The sequence below is a fragment of the Rhipicephalus microplus genome, chromosome 7 (assembly GCF_043290135.1).
Source record: "Rhipicephalus microplus isolate Deutch F79 chromosome 7, USDA_Rmic, whole genome shotgun sequence".
In the NCBI taxonomy this organism is placed as follows: domain Eukaryota; kingdom Metazoa; phylum Arthropoda; class Arachnida; order Ixodida; family Ixodidae; genus Rhipicephalus; species Rhipicephalus microplus.
This window is the reverse complement of record NC_134706.1, coordinates 146214664-146231486: the sequence shown is the minus strand read 5'-3', so window position 1 is coordinate 146231486 and position 16823 is coordinate 146214664. Positions and strand designations below refer to the sequence as shown.

The window sequence follows — 16823 nt, the reverse complement described above, 5'->3', positions numbered from 1 at the left end:
CCAGCACGCGACTCTCTTTTGTTGGGACTCAGCTTCTTTAGGTGTTCTTTGAGTATGGCTCGTAGTAGTATGTTTTAGTGGGCACGTCTACTTACTTTCAGGAATCGCTCACTAGATGGCGTTGTGTGTGCATGTCCTCGGATATATTACCACTAAATTGCGTTAGTGGTTTTAGTATAAAAGACAGACGCATGGACACATAGACAGTAAAACTGGCTTTGGGCTAGATGGTGCATGTCTAAAATAATCGTCCATTTCACACACGAAACACGGCCGCACAAAGGAAGATAACACCTATACAGGACCGTCCTGGCTATGTGTTGTTTTATTCTGTGTGGTCGTAGTTTTGGCGCAAAATTGACTACATATTGTGGACAACCAGAGGGACATACAGACAGAGAGATGGAGAGACAGGCAGACGGACGGACAGACAAAAAAACAGTCCATGGTACGGCCATGCCCACTGCCTCGCGCACCACGGCCGGGCTAAAGGCTCATTCACACCGAAGGCGGCACGGCAAAGCGGCGAAGCTGAATTTCCGAAGCGGCAAGGTGGCGAGTGCGTGAACCTGTTCAGACCACATGCCACATTCACCTTACCGTGCGGCAGAAGAAGCGGGCGTCTCGCAATTTCGCGCACGTGTCGCAATGACGTGTCAGTGCTTATTCCAAACGTACACCCACGCCACCACCGCGCCTCCGCTGCGTGGCGTTCTGCTTGGCGGCGGCAACACGGCGAGCCTCGGCAGGCGGCAAAAAAAATGCTCCGAGAGCGATCGCCTTTACTGCTTGATTTTTTTCCCGCTTTCGCCGACTGCAGAGAAGGTTTTCCTGCTTGCTGCGATGCCGCCTCGCCACTTTGGTCGCCCCGACTTCAGTGTGAACGAGCTTTAAAGAAGCGGATCACGCGCACTCTCTAGTGCGCACGTGCCGCTTTTTTAACCCAGCCGTGGCCGTGCTCACGCTGTTTCACACGAGCACCACACCTCGGCATCTTCTGTGGCGCATCACGCACTCGGGCACTGCCCATTTTATTCTCACACGTCCAAACGTTTGACACGTATTGTTTGGTCGACGATGCATGTTCGCTTTAAAACGATTAAACCGACTAGTAGATAATTCAAAGATTACTTGCGCAATGGAACGAGCATAGTTTTACCTGCACAACGAAGTCAGTCCTTTTTTAAAATTTACCTAAATATCGCCTGTGTTAGAAGCGTTATATTGTATTTCTTTGACCATGCTCTGAGTGATGCTTTCCGGTGCTGTGGTCCCGTCAGACAGAAGACATCTGTCTTTTGCTTTTGTAACCGAGACATATTTTTATCTGAAATGAAGAGCTGATGGGTTGAGTGATTACTAGCATTTACAGTGGTTGTCGTGTTTTTTATATGGACCTGCTTTCTCACATCAAACTGCTGAGCTTGTTATCAATTGTTGAGCACCAAGATTTTATGTATTAGGGCCTCCTGGAAAGTGTTTGATTGTTTTATTGTGAATATTTCAAAAAATACACTGCAAATAGAATTTTAAAAAGTTTCCAGAAGAGTAGATATGCCGGTATAACTTGGTTATCAAATATTAGCATTTATTACAAAAAAGTAAGTTTTAGGAGCGCTACTACTGTGGTGACCTTTACTATAGCACAATGGGTCGCATGTTTACTTCAGCAAAAGTTTGCCGAGAACGTTTTCACCAGATTGTTCCATGCCCCGCCGCGGTGGTCTAGTGGCTAAGGTACTCGGCTGCTGACCCGCAGGGCGCGGGTTTGAATCCCGGCTGCGGCGGCTGCATTTCCGATGGAGGCGGAAATGTTGTAGGCCCGTGTGCTCAGATTTGGGTGCACGTTAAAGAACACCAGGTGGTCTAAATTTCCGGAGCCCTCCACAACGGCGTCTCTCATGATCAAATAGTGATTTTGGGACGTTAAACCCCACATATCAATCAATCAACCAGATTGTTCCACGCACTGCCTGCTTCCAACCCAGGGCAATATAAACGTTTCCTCAGATGCCGTCAGTTGAGTTTATCAGCATGAATCGGCATGCAAATAGGCATTACTTCGAGTCCCAGCTGCTCCTTGGAGCATTTGTTCTCGAAAATGCACAACATTGCAAAAATGACGTCACAAGTCTCTGAAAGGTTGATGAAGTATTTGAACAGTCTATATATAGTTTACTTGCAGAGCCTCACAGTTAAATGCTAGAATTAAGCTCGAAAAATTACCAACGCACCGTTGGTGTTTACTCAGAATATCACATGAAAGAGTACTACTAATTATGACGCATTAAACTGCATGCACTTGTGACCGCAGCTGCTCATCTATGTCACGAAAGTTATACACATCCTGGCAGTGGTGTCATGGGAGGTAGTTTCTATGCCACTATATAATTATTTACCGACTATATTACTTGCAACCACGAAGTGCGGATTAAGCAGCTTTTAATATAACCATTGTGAATAATGTGCATACGTCTAATATTTCTGGAATATAAATAATCCAGCCAAGAACAAATAGGGTGGAAGTCTTTTACTGGTACTGCCATTTGTGTTATGTCGCTTTCTGGAAACCGCTTCTAACGTACAATTATTCATTCGCCTTTTTCAGAGGTGCCCCCACATCAATATCAGAATCGTACGTATTCGAGAATCATACATAACTTACTTACCTTGAGCAAAAAATGTTGAGTCATGAAGGCTGGAGTGTTCAAGTGAGAATTGATGTTGGTACTCGAGCAGTCATAATGGACTTAGGGGATTTGAGAAATTTCATGAAGTCGGTTTCATTTTAGCGCTGCAGTGAGTCAATGGTTATCTATGGTGCATATATATATATATATATATATATATATATATATATATATATAAGGGAAAGAAGCGTATACCTAAGGGCTCGTTTTTCTGTGTTTTAACACAATATTAACGAGATCTAACAAACAGTAATGCCAACGATTGTACAGGGGAAGTTATTAGAACCAATGGAATGTAAATAAGAAGAAAGAAAAGTGGATGAAAAAATAACTGGCCATTTGCAGGAATCGAACCTACGACCTTCGAATAACGCGTTCGACACTCTAACCACTGAGCTACCACAACGGCCTTCCCTCCTTCCACTTTTTTGGGTTTATATGTGAATTTAGAAGTAGGATTGACAGTCAGCGCCATCTATAAGCTAAACGACGAGTGTGAAGACACTCTTATGCGCATGTTTGGCGTCACGTAGCACGTGAACTTATCATGAGCGGGCAGCTGATTAATTGTCCCTCTTATACAACCTAAACACACCAAGTCTGCCAGTACGAGACCCTCGTTCAATGAAATAAGGGAAAGAAGTGTATACCTAAGGGCTCGTTTTTCCGTGTTTTAACACAATAATAATAAGATCTAACAGACAGTAATGCCAAGGAATGTACAGGGGAAGTTATTAGAACCAATGGAATGTAAATGAGAATAAATAAGAAACGTATAAACCCAAAAAAGTGGAAGGAGGGAAGGCCGCTGTGGTAGCTCAGTGGTTAAAGCATCGAACGCGTTATTCGAAGGTCGTAGGTTCGATTCCTGCCCACGGCTGCTTATTTTTTCATCCACTTTTCTTTATTATTATTTACATTTCATTGGTTCTAATAGCTTCTCCTGTACATTCCTTGGCATTACTGTCTGTTAGATCTCATTAATATATATATATATATATATATATATATATATATATATATATATATATATATATATATATATATATATACCAGTACTACTATTGTCACAGACAGCGGGGACTATAAAGGCCTTTCAGCTGTCGTCAGCCTCGGGCACGACATCACTTCCAGTATGCCTTTCACACCAATGCCATTGTTGCAGGTTAGTTACTTGGCAGATGATGCCTCGTTGAAGTCCAGCAAATATTGTATTATGGTGGTGTCGTGCGCGACAAAGTAGACTGATGCGGTTAAGCGCTGTTTTATTACTATCAAAATTATGTTTTACCTTGTCTGAATCGTTACTTATTCTTGCGGGCGATGCTGAGTTGAATCCTGGCCCAACGACCAAGACAGAGGGAGACGCTTTTGCCGCAGCTTTGGGGCAAATATACACGCTCGAAAATGCCGTAGCTGCTGTGCAAGCAAAATTACCAAAAGGGGCAGGCGGCTGCTCAACAAACTGAGCGCAAATATGCAGATAATGAAAAAGCTTTTTTCCGCTGATTTGAAACGCGCGAACGAAGAACGTAGCGCCGTGGTAGAGGAAATTAAACTGCTAAATGCCAAGTTAGCAGCGTTGGAAACGTCCATACCAACACAATTAACATGCGTTTCCGGAACGTGTTTGGAAACATTGCGTGACGTTTCCAATTACCTGAACAGAATATCTTCTAGATGTGAAAATGCAGAAAACCGAATGCAACGATCCAATCTGACCTTTTTTTTTAGAATAGCAGACGAACCTAAGAAAAAGTAGGCTGCCTCAGAAAGTAATGTCTTGAAACTCTGCTCTGAAACAATAGGTATGGAACTAGTTGCTTCGCAGTTCGAAAGGGTACGCATATTATGAATAAATACCGAGAAAAATGTGAGACCTATCAGTGCGATGCTGACATGATTCAAAGACAAAGGACGTATCTTGTCTGCGGCCCAACGGTTAAAGGGATCTGTCTTTTTAATTCATTAAGATTTTTTGCCGGCCACACGGCAGCTTAGAAAGCAGCTAATTGATTTTGCCAAAGCAAAAGCCCAGTCTTTTAGCCTATCAACCGATAGACTACAAATTTGCGGCGTCGTTTATGTCTAAGATAGCGTCAGTAAAGTTGTTCCTTGCGATTGATAGAAGCTTCACTCTGCGCACAATTGTAACCACAAGGTGTCAAAGCCACTTGAAATCGCACCATCATTATCGCTTTTTTTTTCACTAACATCCTTAGTCTGTTAGCTAAACGCGATGCTATCTCCTCATTTCTAGATGACTGCAGTTCAAACATTGTTGTTTTCATTGAAAGTTGTCTACACCCTGAAATAGCCGATCATGAAACAATGCTACACTATAGGTCATTCAACATGTTTACGTGTGATCGCTGCAATGCAAAAAATGGTGGTGGTGTACTACTGGGTATCAAAAAAAGCATTGGCGTCACGTATTGTAAGCATAAATTCTAGTATCGAGGTAGTATGGGCGGAATGTAAAACCTACAGTAACAAAGTCCTCATAGGATGCTGTTATCGTCCTCCTTATACAGACTATTCGTTTCTTGTCGAACCTCGTAATAATATCTCAAAACTCTTGAACTATGTTTACCTGAAATTGTTTATCTCTTTGGCAATCTTATTTTCCTCTCACTGACTGCAAAAAACCTGTCATTAACTTGTCGCACTTCCATGCAGTTCATTTCGTCAGCTTTATATTTGAATTCGTTCCAAATAGTTAAACAACCTACTGGCGGCACAAACAATTTAGATTTAGTCTTCGCTAACAACCCCGAAATTGTTGGCAAAATTTTCTGCTTAGATGGCTTCAGTAACCTTAAGCTGCCACAATTTACTCCTAATATCGCCTTGCAATTTATTTCCATACTAAACAAAACTATACGTGACTACAACAAAATAGACTATGACCAAGTCAACAAAGAACTTGAAAGCTTTTTCTCTAGCGCCCTTTTACCTTCATTCTCGGCTCGTTCAGTACAAGAAAACTAGCTTCTGTTTAAAGAAAATCTGTGTACATTAGTGTAAAAGCATATCCCGCTAATCAGAATATCGGGCGATAAGTGTATAGTCCTTGGTTCACCAAAAACCTTAGAAGGCTAAGGAATAAGAAGGAAAGGCTCTACACAAATGCGAAGCGTACAAACTCGCCCGTGGCGTGGAAAATGTATAGTATGTTCTTGAAAGAATATTTTTCAGCTTTATCAGATGCTACGGACAAATACTACACGCATGATTAACCATCACTACTCAAATACAACCCTCGAAAGTTCTGGCAGGTGATCTCACCAAATAACGGCTCTCATCACATATCTTTATGCGACAGAAATCAGGTTCCTCTAAATGACAAGGACTGCGCAGATGCCTTTGATACATTCTTTTCGACCATGTTCATCACAGAAGACCATTCAAACATTCCGCAAGTCATAGATCTAGAAAATCAGTACATGCAACCCATCGACGTAACAGAAGATATCGCAGGTCTCTTTACCCAGCTTTAGCTGTCGAGTTCATCGCGTCCTGATAATATCAACTCCAACATTTAAAAGTGCAATAAAACTCAACCTCTCCCTTCAAACTCAGAGCAATCGTCTTGACATGGCACTGTTGTCGTTACTCCATAAATATGTTTACCAAAAAATGGCATCAGACCTACCATTGGTACGCGCGTTGTGCGCATGACGAAGTCTTTACAACGACTTAAGCTACACTCGCATCTATGGAAACACTCACGCATGTAATTTCTCGGCTTTACCACGAGCCATTCGCCAGTGGGATTCGCCAATAAATGACACTGTTGCGCGAGCAGATAAGGGTGAATTTAAACAACTCTTGATTGTACAGTATTCATCGCAACAAATATCCACAATCATCACATTAGACATCAAGCCTTATCGCGTCATGGACACTTTTTCTTTTCATTGGGCGAATTATTAGTGAAGCTCCGTGCTACAAATTCCTTACTAATCTGTTTTTTTGCTTCTATGAGTGCAAAAGTGATGTACATTTTTTACACGACTTGCATGCAGCTCTTTTTGCAAAAATGAGTGTTATTGTTTCATTACTTTCTGAGTGTCGTTTTCTTAGTATTACTGTTAGGTAATAGTTTATGGCTTATTTTTACTTTTCCAGAGTATTGTTTTCATATTATTGTGCTGTTAGTTAGTACTTGGTGTTGTCCTTAATCTTATTTTGCCATGTAATTTAATTTGCTTCACTGTCTCGCAAGTACGTTACTGTTGCACTTTTCAGACTCATTTATCGCATTATTTTCCATGTGTTTTTGTGATGCTCCCTTTACACAAGGCTCCCCGAGGAGCCTGTAACATACTTGTGAACAAAGATATAGTTTATATATATATATATATATATATATATATATATATATATATATATATATATATATATATATATATATATATATATATATATATATATATATATATATATATGTGTGTGTGTGTGTGTGTGTGTGTGTGTGCGTGTGTACAATTGATAAGTTTGTCTATTGGTTCAAACGTATTTGAGTAGAGGCACAAATTAGCGGTTGTCTTAATTTTATTTCCAATGGTTTCGATTTGTGGAGCAGTTGACTTGTCCCTGACGCACATCGGGCCACCAGTTGAAGCCACACACATACACACACACACATATATATATATATATATACATATGCAGAAGAATAACTTCGGTTGCCGCAAGGTTATAAATATGAAAGTAGATGCGCTTTCACATAACAACTGTTTATTGTGCCGACGTTTCGACAGGAACCCTGTCTTTTTCAAGGCATAATACTATTTACACATGTTCCGTGCCTTTTTATATCCTGTCGAGACAGGAGGGGAGGGGTCAATTGAGAGAGAGAGAGAGAGAGAGAAAGAGAAGAAAAAGAAGAAACAGCGAAACGGGAGGAGAAACATTAAATAAAATATAGAAAATCTAGGAGAAGAAGCAAGACCGACATGGCGTAATTAGAAAGGAGCAGCATTTCAACAGAGTAGGGCAGTGGTAGATGAGGAATGTCATCATTGTCAACAATACCTCCCCCGCACCCACACTTCCCCAAGTGGGCAGGGAGCCGCCGTTTTTGTATTTCACCTTTCTGTGTAGTCCGCTGGCGGCTCGTTCCTCTTTGAAGTGTATGAAAAGTTAATGGGGAGGGCTTAAGCGCTTTAAGTGCATGCTGGTGGCATCGGGAGGAGCGAAAAAGCCGGTGAATGAGGCACCGTCATCGATATTCATTATATGCATTGGCTCCTTGTCAGTGAAGGAACAGAATGTGCGTTAAAGGATTAACGAAGGAGAAAAAAAGAAGAAGAACAGGGGGGGGGGGGAGACTGTACCACTCCGGGACAGTCACCACACAGTTGCGGCGCACTGGGAAGATATGCGCGCATGTAGGAAAAAGTTAACGAAACAACCTAGCTGTCAGCTCCTTGTCAGTGAAGGAACACAATGTGCGTTGGAGCTTGACGAAGAAAAAAAAAGGAAAAAAAGAAAAAAAAAGCAAAAAAAGCAAAAAAGGGGGGGGGACAGTACGACCTCCGGGACCACTTATCTGTGCGTTCCGGCTGTGCTTGTTGAGGCAAATCATTTCTATGTTGTCAGATGCATAGGCCAAAAGCTTTGTTAGCGGGTAATATTATTGTCGTAATGAAACCGGACTGATTAGAGAGAAGCGTTTACGTCTTTTAGCGGTCGTAACGCAGACAGAGTGCCTGGGTGTTCCTTTATTCCGTATTTTACCGTGTTAAATTTGTAGATAAAATAAGATTCCCGTTGTTCCCGTTCTCTGATTGTTCGAAAGTTGTTTTCTAGTAGTGTAACCCTGATGTCATCAAAGCTGTGGTCTTTTAATGTGCAGTGTTTTGAAAGTGGAAGGCCTGGAAGAGATCGTACATGTGCCCGATGGTTGTTGAATCTAATTCTAAACGGAGTGTCTGTCTGGCCCACGTATTGCTTGTTACATACCCCACATTCCAGGAGGTATATGACATTGTCTGAGTCACAGTCTAGTGCACCTCTTATCCTGTGCTTAAAATCCGAGTGGGTGCTTTTCGCCACTGTCGTTGTCTGCATGTGTTTGCATACCCTGCATCTGCTTTTTCCGCAAGGGTGACACCCAATTTGAGGCTTCACACCTATCTTTGAATTTATTAAATGATCCTTTATATTTTTCGGCCTTCTGTATACAACACAAGGAGGAGAAGTGAAAATTTTGGATAGTCGCACGCTCTGTTCCAATATGTTAAAGTGTTTTCTTAGGACCTTGTTTATGTTCGGTGGGTTGCTCGTGAAAGTTAATAGCAAGTTTTTGTTGCGGTGTTGGTCGGCGTTTCTCTGGTGGTTGAGAAGAATCTGGCGGTCCAGATTTTCAGCTTTTTTGATGGCGTCATCGATGATAGCTGGTGGGTATTCTTGATTAAGGAGTACTTCGCGCATATGTGTGCTGTTTTTGTGGAAGTCCTCGGTGCGGGAGCAGATTCGTCGAAATCTGTGTGCTTGGGAATAGGGAATGCTGGTCTTGCAATGTCGCGGGTGGCAGCTTTTGAAGTGCAGGTATTGTTGCCTGTCTGTAGGTTTTCTGTATACGTTAGTTGCCAACGCACCATCGTCAACTCGAATGACTACATCAAGAAAGTTTATTTCAGTGTTAGAGTAGGTGTGTGTAAAATAAATGCTGGGGTGTACCTGGTTGAATGCCTGTATGAATTTGAGGAGCTCGTTTTCCGAATGTGTCCAAATTATGAATATATCATCTAGGTACCGTTTATAGAGTAATGGTTTGATATTACAAGATGAAAGAAAATTGGACTCTATGTGGTGCATGAATATGTTGGCGTAGTTTGGGGCCATTCTTGTACCCATTGCCGTACCGCTGATTTGAATATAGTACTGGTTGTTAAATTCAAAGCTGTTCAAATCGAGTACAAGTCTTGTGAAGATTTCCATTACTTTTTTACTTGGATAAGCGACAGGGTTGTGTGTGCCATACGATTCAACAAGTGCCCTTACACCATCGTCATGTGGGATATTTGTGTAGAGTGAGCTAACATCCAATGTTACGAGAAATGCACCGTCTGGAATTTTCACGTCTGCTATTTCCCGAAGGAAGTGGTTTGTGTCACGCAAGAAGGACTCATGTGTGGGTGGTATGTCTTTGATTAAAGAATCAATATAACTGGAAATGGGTTCCGTTAACGTTCCCATGCCTGATATAATGGGTCTGCCAGGGTTATTCTTATATGTATATATATATATATATATATATATATATATATATATATATATATATATATATATATATAATAAATGCTCAATGTGCTGTTCATTATTTACCCTTATGTGTGTACACAAATATCCACGTCATCGTGCTCGATCTCACCGGGTGTTCAGTGTCGGGTCTGGGCCTCGCGTTTGCGCAGTAAACACAGCAATCACGGTCGTACCTGACATTGTCTCACAAGTGGTGAAACCTGCGGTGATTATCACGTCATCTTGTTTTACCTGTCGCCCCTGGAGCTCTGTTGTGGTCAACGGTTGTTCTTCTCCACAACAAACTAGGCGCAAAACGATTCCCACCACCTTACTACTTCCATCACACCTGCTCAGCCTGCTCGGTCTTACTACACCATAAGTACCTAGAAGCGAGAGCCTCATGTAGTTTCAAGTATTCACGGTGAGGAGGTATAAGATTGGCTAAGCAGTTACGACAGAAACAAATCTTGCAAATACAGGGACAAAAACACCAGCAGTGTTATGTTCCTTTTACCTCAAGTGTGCCACAAAGACCTGCTACTATAACATCGAAAGCAACTTTCCTGATTGATAAGCATTAGCGGTGCAGCAGTGTCATATCTTTGTCACGTGTACAGGACGCTCTTAGCTATCAAAGCAGAAACTTCCTACGCACATCTAGGCACCCGATGAATCGTGTACGCTATACATTGAAGACGTTCTGGCTATCTGCCACCGTGTCCAAAATGGCCTGCCGCTGGCTGGCTGTATTCGTCATATTCTGAAATGCATTAACTCAGTCGCTTTCAGAGCTCTCGTCATGGACAGCCGGACTTTTGTTCACAATATCATTACCACCTACCAGCGCCTGTCCGCACTCTACTCTGAGCCTTCCACATGCATCCTGTGACAATCGCCTTATTGGCGAACATGAACTGCGTGCTCTTATTCGCATCATCGGGCACGAAGAACTTTTTAACCTTGTTCGCAACAGTACAGCTACAACATCTTACCGCTATCTCTCTCATAATCTGCAGAAACTCATCAAGGATGAACTGTCGTCGATGACGAATGTGGCATGTGCCCCGTATTCGATACCTTTTCGTGCACCTTCGTCTGCTGATGTTGCCTCATTGCCCCCTGTACAAACTCCACCTTTGCCTTCGGATGCTTCATACGACCATTTGACCGCGATGGCAGCCCAGACAGCAAGCACGACAGTACAGCGCGCCATTTAGGAGGACACACATGCGAAGGAACGCGTCATTGCGAGCAGATTTGAGGCGATCAATGAGCGACTACAAGGAAGCATTCCGATATTGTTCATCACCAATCTCAAGAAACCGAGACAAGAATATGACGCTGGGGCTAGGCACGATGGCTGATAGGTCGGGTTGATCAACAGGGTAGTGGACTGAGGAATCGGCGTCAAGATGGAGGCGTCCAGACTTGTAAGCAGCTCAGTAGGAATACTTCTGGTGAAGCTAAAATTAAGGAGTGGAAGGAACACACACTTATATAACTGGTTGCTGTGGTATGGGGCACAGTAACACTGTGCGCTAGTCGAACGTATGTATGCGGTGAGATTATGTAATCGCCATCAGGCACGGGTGGTACCGATGAGAGACGCACGTACGAGACGACTCAAGGTGGCAGTAGAACAAAAGTGGTTGGGCTCAAGTGGCTGGTGGGCTTCTCAGAGCTGTCGGGGAGGACTAGAAAAACGAAGCTCAATGTACCAGATGAACAGTTAAATAAATCCGAGTGTGTGTAAAAGAAATCCAGGCCAAGTAGGAGGTCATTACAGACACAAGCTGGAAAGGCAGAAAGGACCATGTTGGGAAGAACGGCAAGGCTGACAGGAGCAGTGAACATTCCGATAAATTCTACAATGCCACTATCGGCAAAACGTATTTCCCGCGTGTTAGATGGTGTAGTATTCTTCTGCAAGCAGCGTCCTTGAGAAACGCTCAAAAGAAACAGGTGCGCACCTGTGTCAATAAGAGCGATCGCAAGATTATGGTCGACTTCCACTTCAAGCAGGCTGTGGTGTGTGGAAAGCGTTAGTATAGGCTGTTTCGGCATCGTTGGTGTTGCAGCTTCCCCTTCAGAAGCTACAATATTTGTACTCGGTGACAACCTAAAAATAAGTATGGGCTGCATCCACGAGACCCTATTGCCCTTATGGAAGTAGGTCCCAAACAGTGGCCATAATTTTCGCGCATATAATCACTACCTCAAAATATTTCATCAGCATTGAAAAAAGAATGCGAAGCTATATACGTGAACCCAAGAAGGCACGAACTTGCGCGTCAGCATAGCAATATATCTGTTTTTAAAGCGCTCCCTTCATTGCGCTGACGGTGGAGTCCACAAAGAAGCAATGCACATCTCTCGAAGGCAATGTTTCTGCGTGGTATCTATGGTTGTAGTTAAAAAAAACAATGCCACATTTAAAGTAATGTTTAAAATAAAGAAATATTTATTTAGCGGTTACAGAAAATGAAACAGGAGCATTATTCGCATTTGATTAGGTTGTTTGCAATTTCTTTTACAAAACTTTCGCTGCCACTGTCTTCGCATTCTTCTGTAACTACGACAGCTACGCTTCAAAGTGCCACGTAGGTTAGACTTCGTGAATTTTGATTTTTGTGCTGCCGTAAATACCGAATGTGCGTCTGGCGTCGCCGTGCTTGTCATCGTGTTTGAGGTAAATGCCAATGTTTTATTCGACATCTTTTTCATCGAAATAAAAGCGCGTAACGCATATTGTACTTAACAGTTGGGATCATTGCCTATGTTGTTGTTAAGTTAATGCCAAGGTTATGTACGTGGCTAAAGTGGCAATGAGTAAAAGCTACAGGTAAATTTCGTTTCTTGCTTCGACAACTTCCACTCCATGTTATTGGCATCACCCCGTTGGCCATTGAATATTTCAATTTTTCAAGACAAGACGCAGTTTTGCTATAATGTGGGCTACTACCTTCAAGGATTGCGGCTGTGTGAAGGTTTTTCTGTGCAGGCAAGGTAGTTTTTCTTCTCTAGCGAATGCGGGTGCATTGCGAATCAAATTTTGCTTTGAGAGGGGAGTGCAATACATCCATATTCTCTTTCTTGAGACTGATATTTATTATAAACAAGTTATCGCTATATGTAACACGTGGACGCATTGCCTTCAAATTGAAAGACATATATATATATATATACAAAAAAGTGAGTCTTCTTAATAGGGTGTTGTTAAAGATAATTCAATGCCTTAAACAACGAAACCTTTTCTCTCTTTTTTCCCCTCAATAATAACTTTAGCGACATCGTTTCAGTGACGATGACAATCGATGCAGCGATAGTACATGGCGTGCGTCATTTCCCGGTTTGAAGAACCTCGCACGGTGTTTTTCATGCAAGGCGTTCGTACTTCGAGCGTGAAGCAAGCGCTTACGCATTAAACACTTAAATGTGGCACGTAGTTATGAGCCAGTAGGAATAAATACCGTTATTATGACGCAGATGTGCCGATCGGCACACGTTGAAGTAATTAAACAAACACCCAATTGCTATATTTCGCTTTATAAAGCATACATCAATGCATATTTTCTCCAGCATGGTTGTTTACTTGCGTACTGTGGGACCCTACCAGGTCCTCTCAGTTGCTTTTTGCTCACAACTCGCGCACGTTTAGATCCCTCATATGGGTGCACTACACAGTCCATATCGCAAAAGTTCACTATAGTTCGCACGTTTCGACACCCAACTAACACACTCACTCAAGCACATGTGGCCACACTGATGTCATGGCTACACCGGGTGGTAAATCACACGCGCCCACATTTAACAAAACAAAGGTGCGCACATTCAGACTTCACCTTCATTTCACTGCACACAAATGGCTACTACGACAATCATCGAGGGTGGTCACCCTTCGGCGAATGAATCAATAAAACACTTATTCCAGAAAATATAGATCAAGTGAGGACTGGGTGGGTCCCTATCCCGGAACTGCGTTGGATTGCGCTACAAATCGCACCTACTTCACGAGTCTCTGCTGGTTCTCTAAAGCTGGGCCTGACGAAGCCAACTCCCAACCCTCCCGCGTTGGCTGCGTAATTTGCGCGATGCTTCTATTAGACTGTCAAGCCGACCCATGTAAAACAGAACAGCGCGGCTGCCTCAGAAGTTACACAATGCACTCCCCACATAGGTTGTTTGCTCTCGTACTGTGTCACGCTGCCAGGAGCTCTCCGTTATTTTAGGGGCGAAGCTCCTTAGGGCGTGGGCTGTGCGTCCCCTGTAGCCTGTATGTAGCCACCTCTAGTTTAGTTCGTGCAGTGTTCACTAGATGGCGGTACCGTCCCCTGTATGTAGCCACCTCTAGTTTAGTTCTTGCAGTGTTCACTAGATGGCGGTACCGTCTCCTGTATGTAGCCACCTCTCGTTTAGCTCTTGTAGTGTTTACTAGATGGTGGTACTTGTAGCTGATGATGAAAAGATGCGAGATGTTATAAACTAGAAAGCGGTACTTGTAGTTGATGAAAGACGCGAGATCTTATAAAATAGGAATGATGTCACATATGGCGCGTGTCATTGGTTGAAGGCAATCGTTCGATTTAGTGCGGCGACGTACGCTAGGGGGAGCGTTGTAATAAAATCCGTTCGCTGTTGGCGCGCGCTCGGAGTCGCCGGATGGATAAGGCTGCACAGCGTAGAGAGCGCAAGGCGGCAGCAGCGCGCGCTCGCAGACAGAATCCCGATGTGCGAGCGCGCGAGGCAAGGGACATCGCAAGCCATCCATCGTCTAAGAACAAATAAAAGTTGATTTGTGTATATACACACACAGCGTTTCTCACGTCTTTACATGATGATTGACTGGGCGAATTACACGGAAGATTCACAGTTTACCGATGAATCCCTCCGGAGCTTCGTCCATTCATCATCATTCACCCCGTGAATATGCCGTAATTTTTTTATTCTGAATCTCGCCTGTGCTTACTTCACTCATATGGGCGCAAAACACAGCACATATCACAGATCACTATGTCCCCACGTTGCGACACCCAGGAAACGCACTCACTCAAGCATATGTGGCAGCGCTGATGCCATGGCTTTAGTGGGCGGTATATCACAGGCGCTCACACTAAACAAAACACAAGCGCGCACATTCAGACTGCATGTTCCCCTTACTACAAACGAATGACCCTGACGACAATGATGGTGATGTGTGCTGCTTTATGAAACAAGGGCCAATTTATGGCCAAAGAGTGTGATTTCAGTGACTAGAGAAGTGAACAATAATATGGTGCGTGGCTGTATAGGGGCCTGAACATTCCTCGCGATAACGCGGGTAAAAACATAAGTATTAAAATCATGACTGTGGCTTTTTATGTAAAATGAAAATGGGTGACAAAATGTTTTGATAATAAAAGCATGTGTAAAAAGTTATGACGCTAGCACAAGTGCTTCATCAGCGCCCTTGTGTCCAAGTGCCGCAAGGCAAGCGCTTTTCAATGCAGCCACTGCAGCAGCAACCTCTCTTGAGAAGTCGCGCAAGGCAATGCCTGGGTATATTACATGATAGAAGCGGACATCTTTTAAAAAAGCTAGCCACGATATATGAGTGAAAACTGGTTCCCTACCAACGAACATTGCAGGGTGTAATGGTATATGTTGTCGGTAGGGTGATGGAAAGTGGTACCTTCTTAGAGTGCCTAATTGTTCACACTGGATTAAAATGTGAAGAACTGTTAGTGCTTCATCACATCTGTGAAACAATGGTGGATCGCCATTGGACAAAACATATGAGTGTGTTGTGTATGTGTGTCCTGTCCTGAGCCTCGTTAGTGTTACCTGTGTACCGCGTGATTTCGATTCTGGTGGCCAATTAGCAAGGTGTGGCTCAATAACGTGAAACTTGTTTTGTGTATGTCTATCCCACTTGCTGTTTCAGTAGTCCCCGAGGTTTCGTTTGAGAGGCGGCTTAAGATCAAGGGTCGGGATTGATATGAGTGTAGTGTCAGTTCTTTCGTGGCGGAAGCAGCAAGCTGATTGATATCTGTGGTTTAACGTCCCGAAACCACCATATAATTATGAGCGACGCCGTAGTGGAGGGCTGCGGAAATTTACACCACCTGGGGTTTTTTAACGCTCACCCAAATCTGAGCACACGGGCCCAAAACATTTCCGCCTCCATCCAAAAAGCAGCCACCGCAGCCGGGAATTGATCCCGCGACCTGCGGGTGATGCAGCAACCTGATCCGCCATCACGTTGCCTTGGATCTCACGGTGCCCTAGCACTCAACACACTACAACATGTTGTTTGAGTGTGTAGAGTGTGCATGAAATAGAGGAAGGTGAGACGAGGACAGGATTTTTTGTTTTTTAAAAGTGTTCAGACCTGTTATTATACTGAGGAAGTCTGCATAAACGACTGCTTTTTGTAGTTGTAATTGTTTGATGTGTTTAGCCACCACAATTACCACGTAAGCTTCCACTGTGAAAATACTTGTGTCTGGATATAGGCAGCCAGCATGCAAAAAGAATGGGCCGACAGCAGCGTAGAGCACAGAGGAGTTAGATTTAGAGGCACCTCTAAAGCACTCAGGACGTGTGTATGTGTGTTGAAGTTCCCGGAAGTATGTTCAGATATGGGTTGTGGGCGCATGTTTTGTACCTTCTGGGTAAGACACATCTCAGTCTATAGTCTACCACTGCCATGGTGGTGGGCATGATACAGGAGCCATTAAACTGTGTTCAAGTGACGTACCAGTTTTCTCAGCTAGACCCTTCAGGTTAACTGAGTTGGGCTGCCTCGTCGAAGGCCTGTTTGGAAACAAATTGGAGCTGAACAAATCATTATTAGTAGTGTATGAGGACTCCTTCTTGTCTGCTTTCACCTGAAGAAAA

General features: G+C 43.3%; 1 protein-coding gene across 3 annotated transcripts in view; it reads left to right on the top strand.

Moving 5' to 3' along the window:
• The window catches only part of LOC119185478 (uncharacterized), a 228456-nt gene that overhangs the window by 151733 nt on the left and 59900 nt on the right, over nt 1-16823 (top strand). For all 3 annotated transcript variants that reach the window (XM_075868323.1, XM_075868324.1, XM_075868325.1), the window contains one exon: nt 2609-2635. In XM_075868323.1, coding sequence (XP_075724438.1) covers nt 2609-2635 — 27 coding nt within the window. The remainder of the gene's footprint in view (nt 1-2608; nt 2636-16823) is intronic.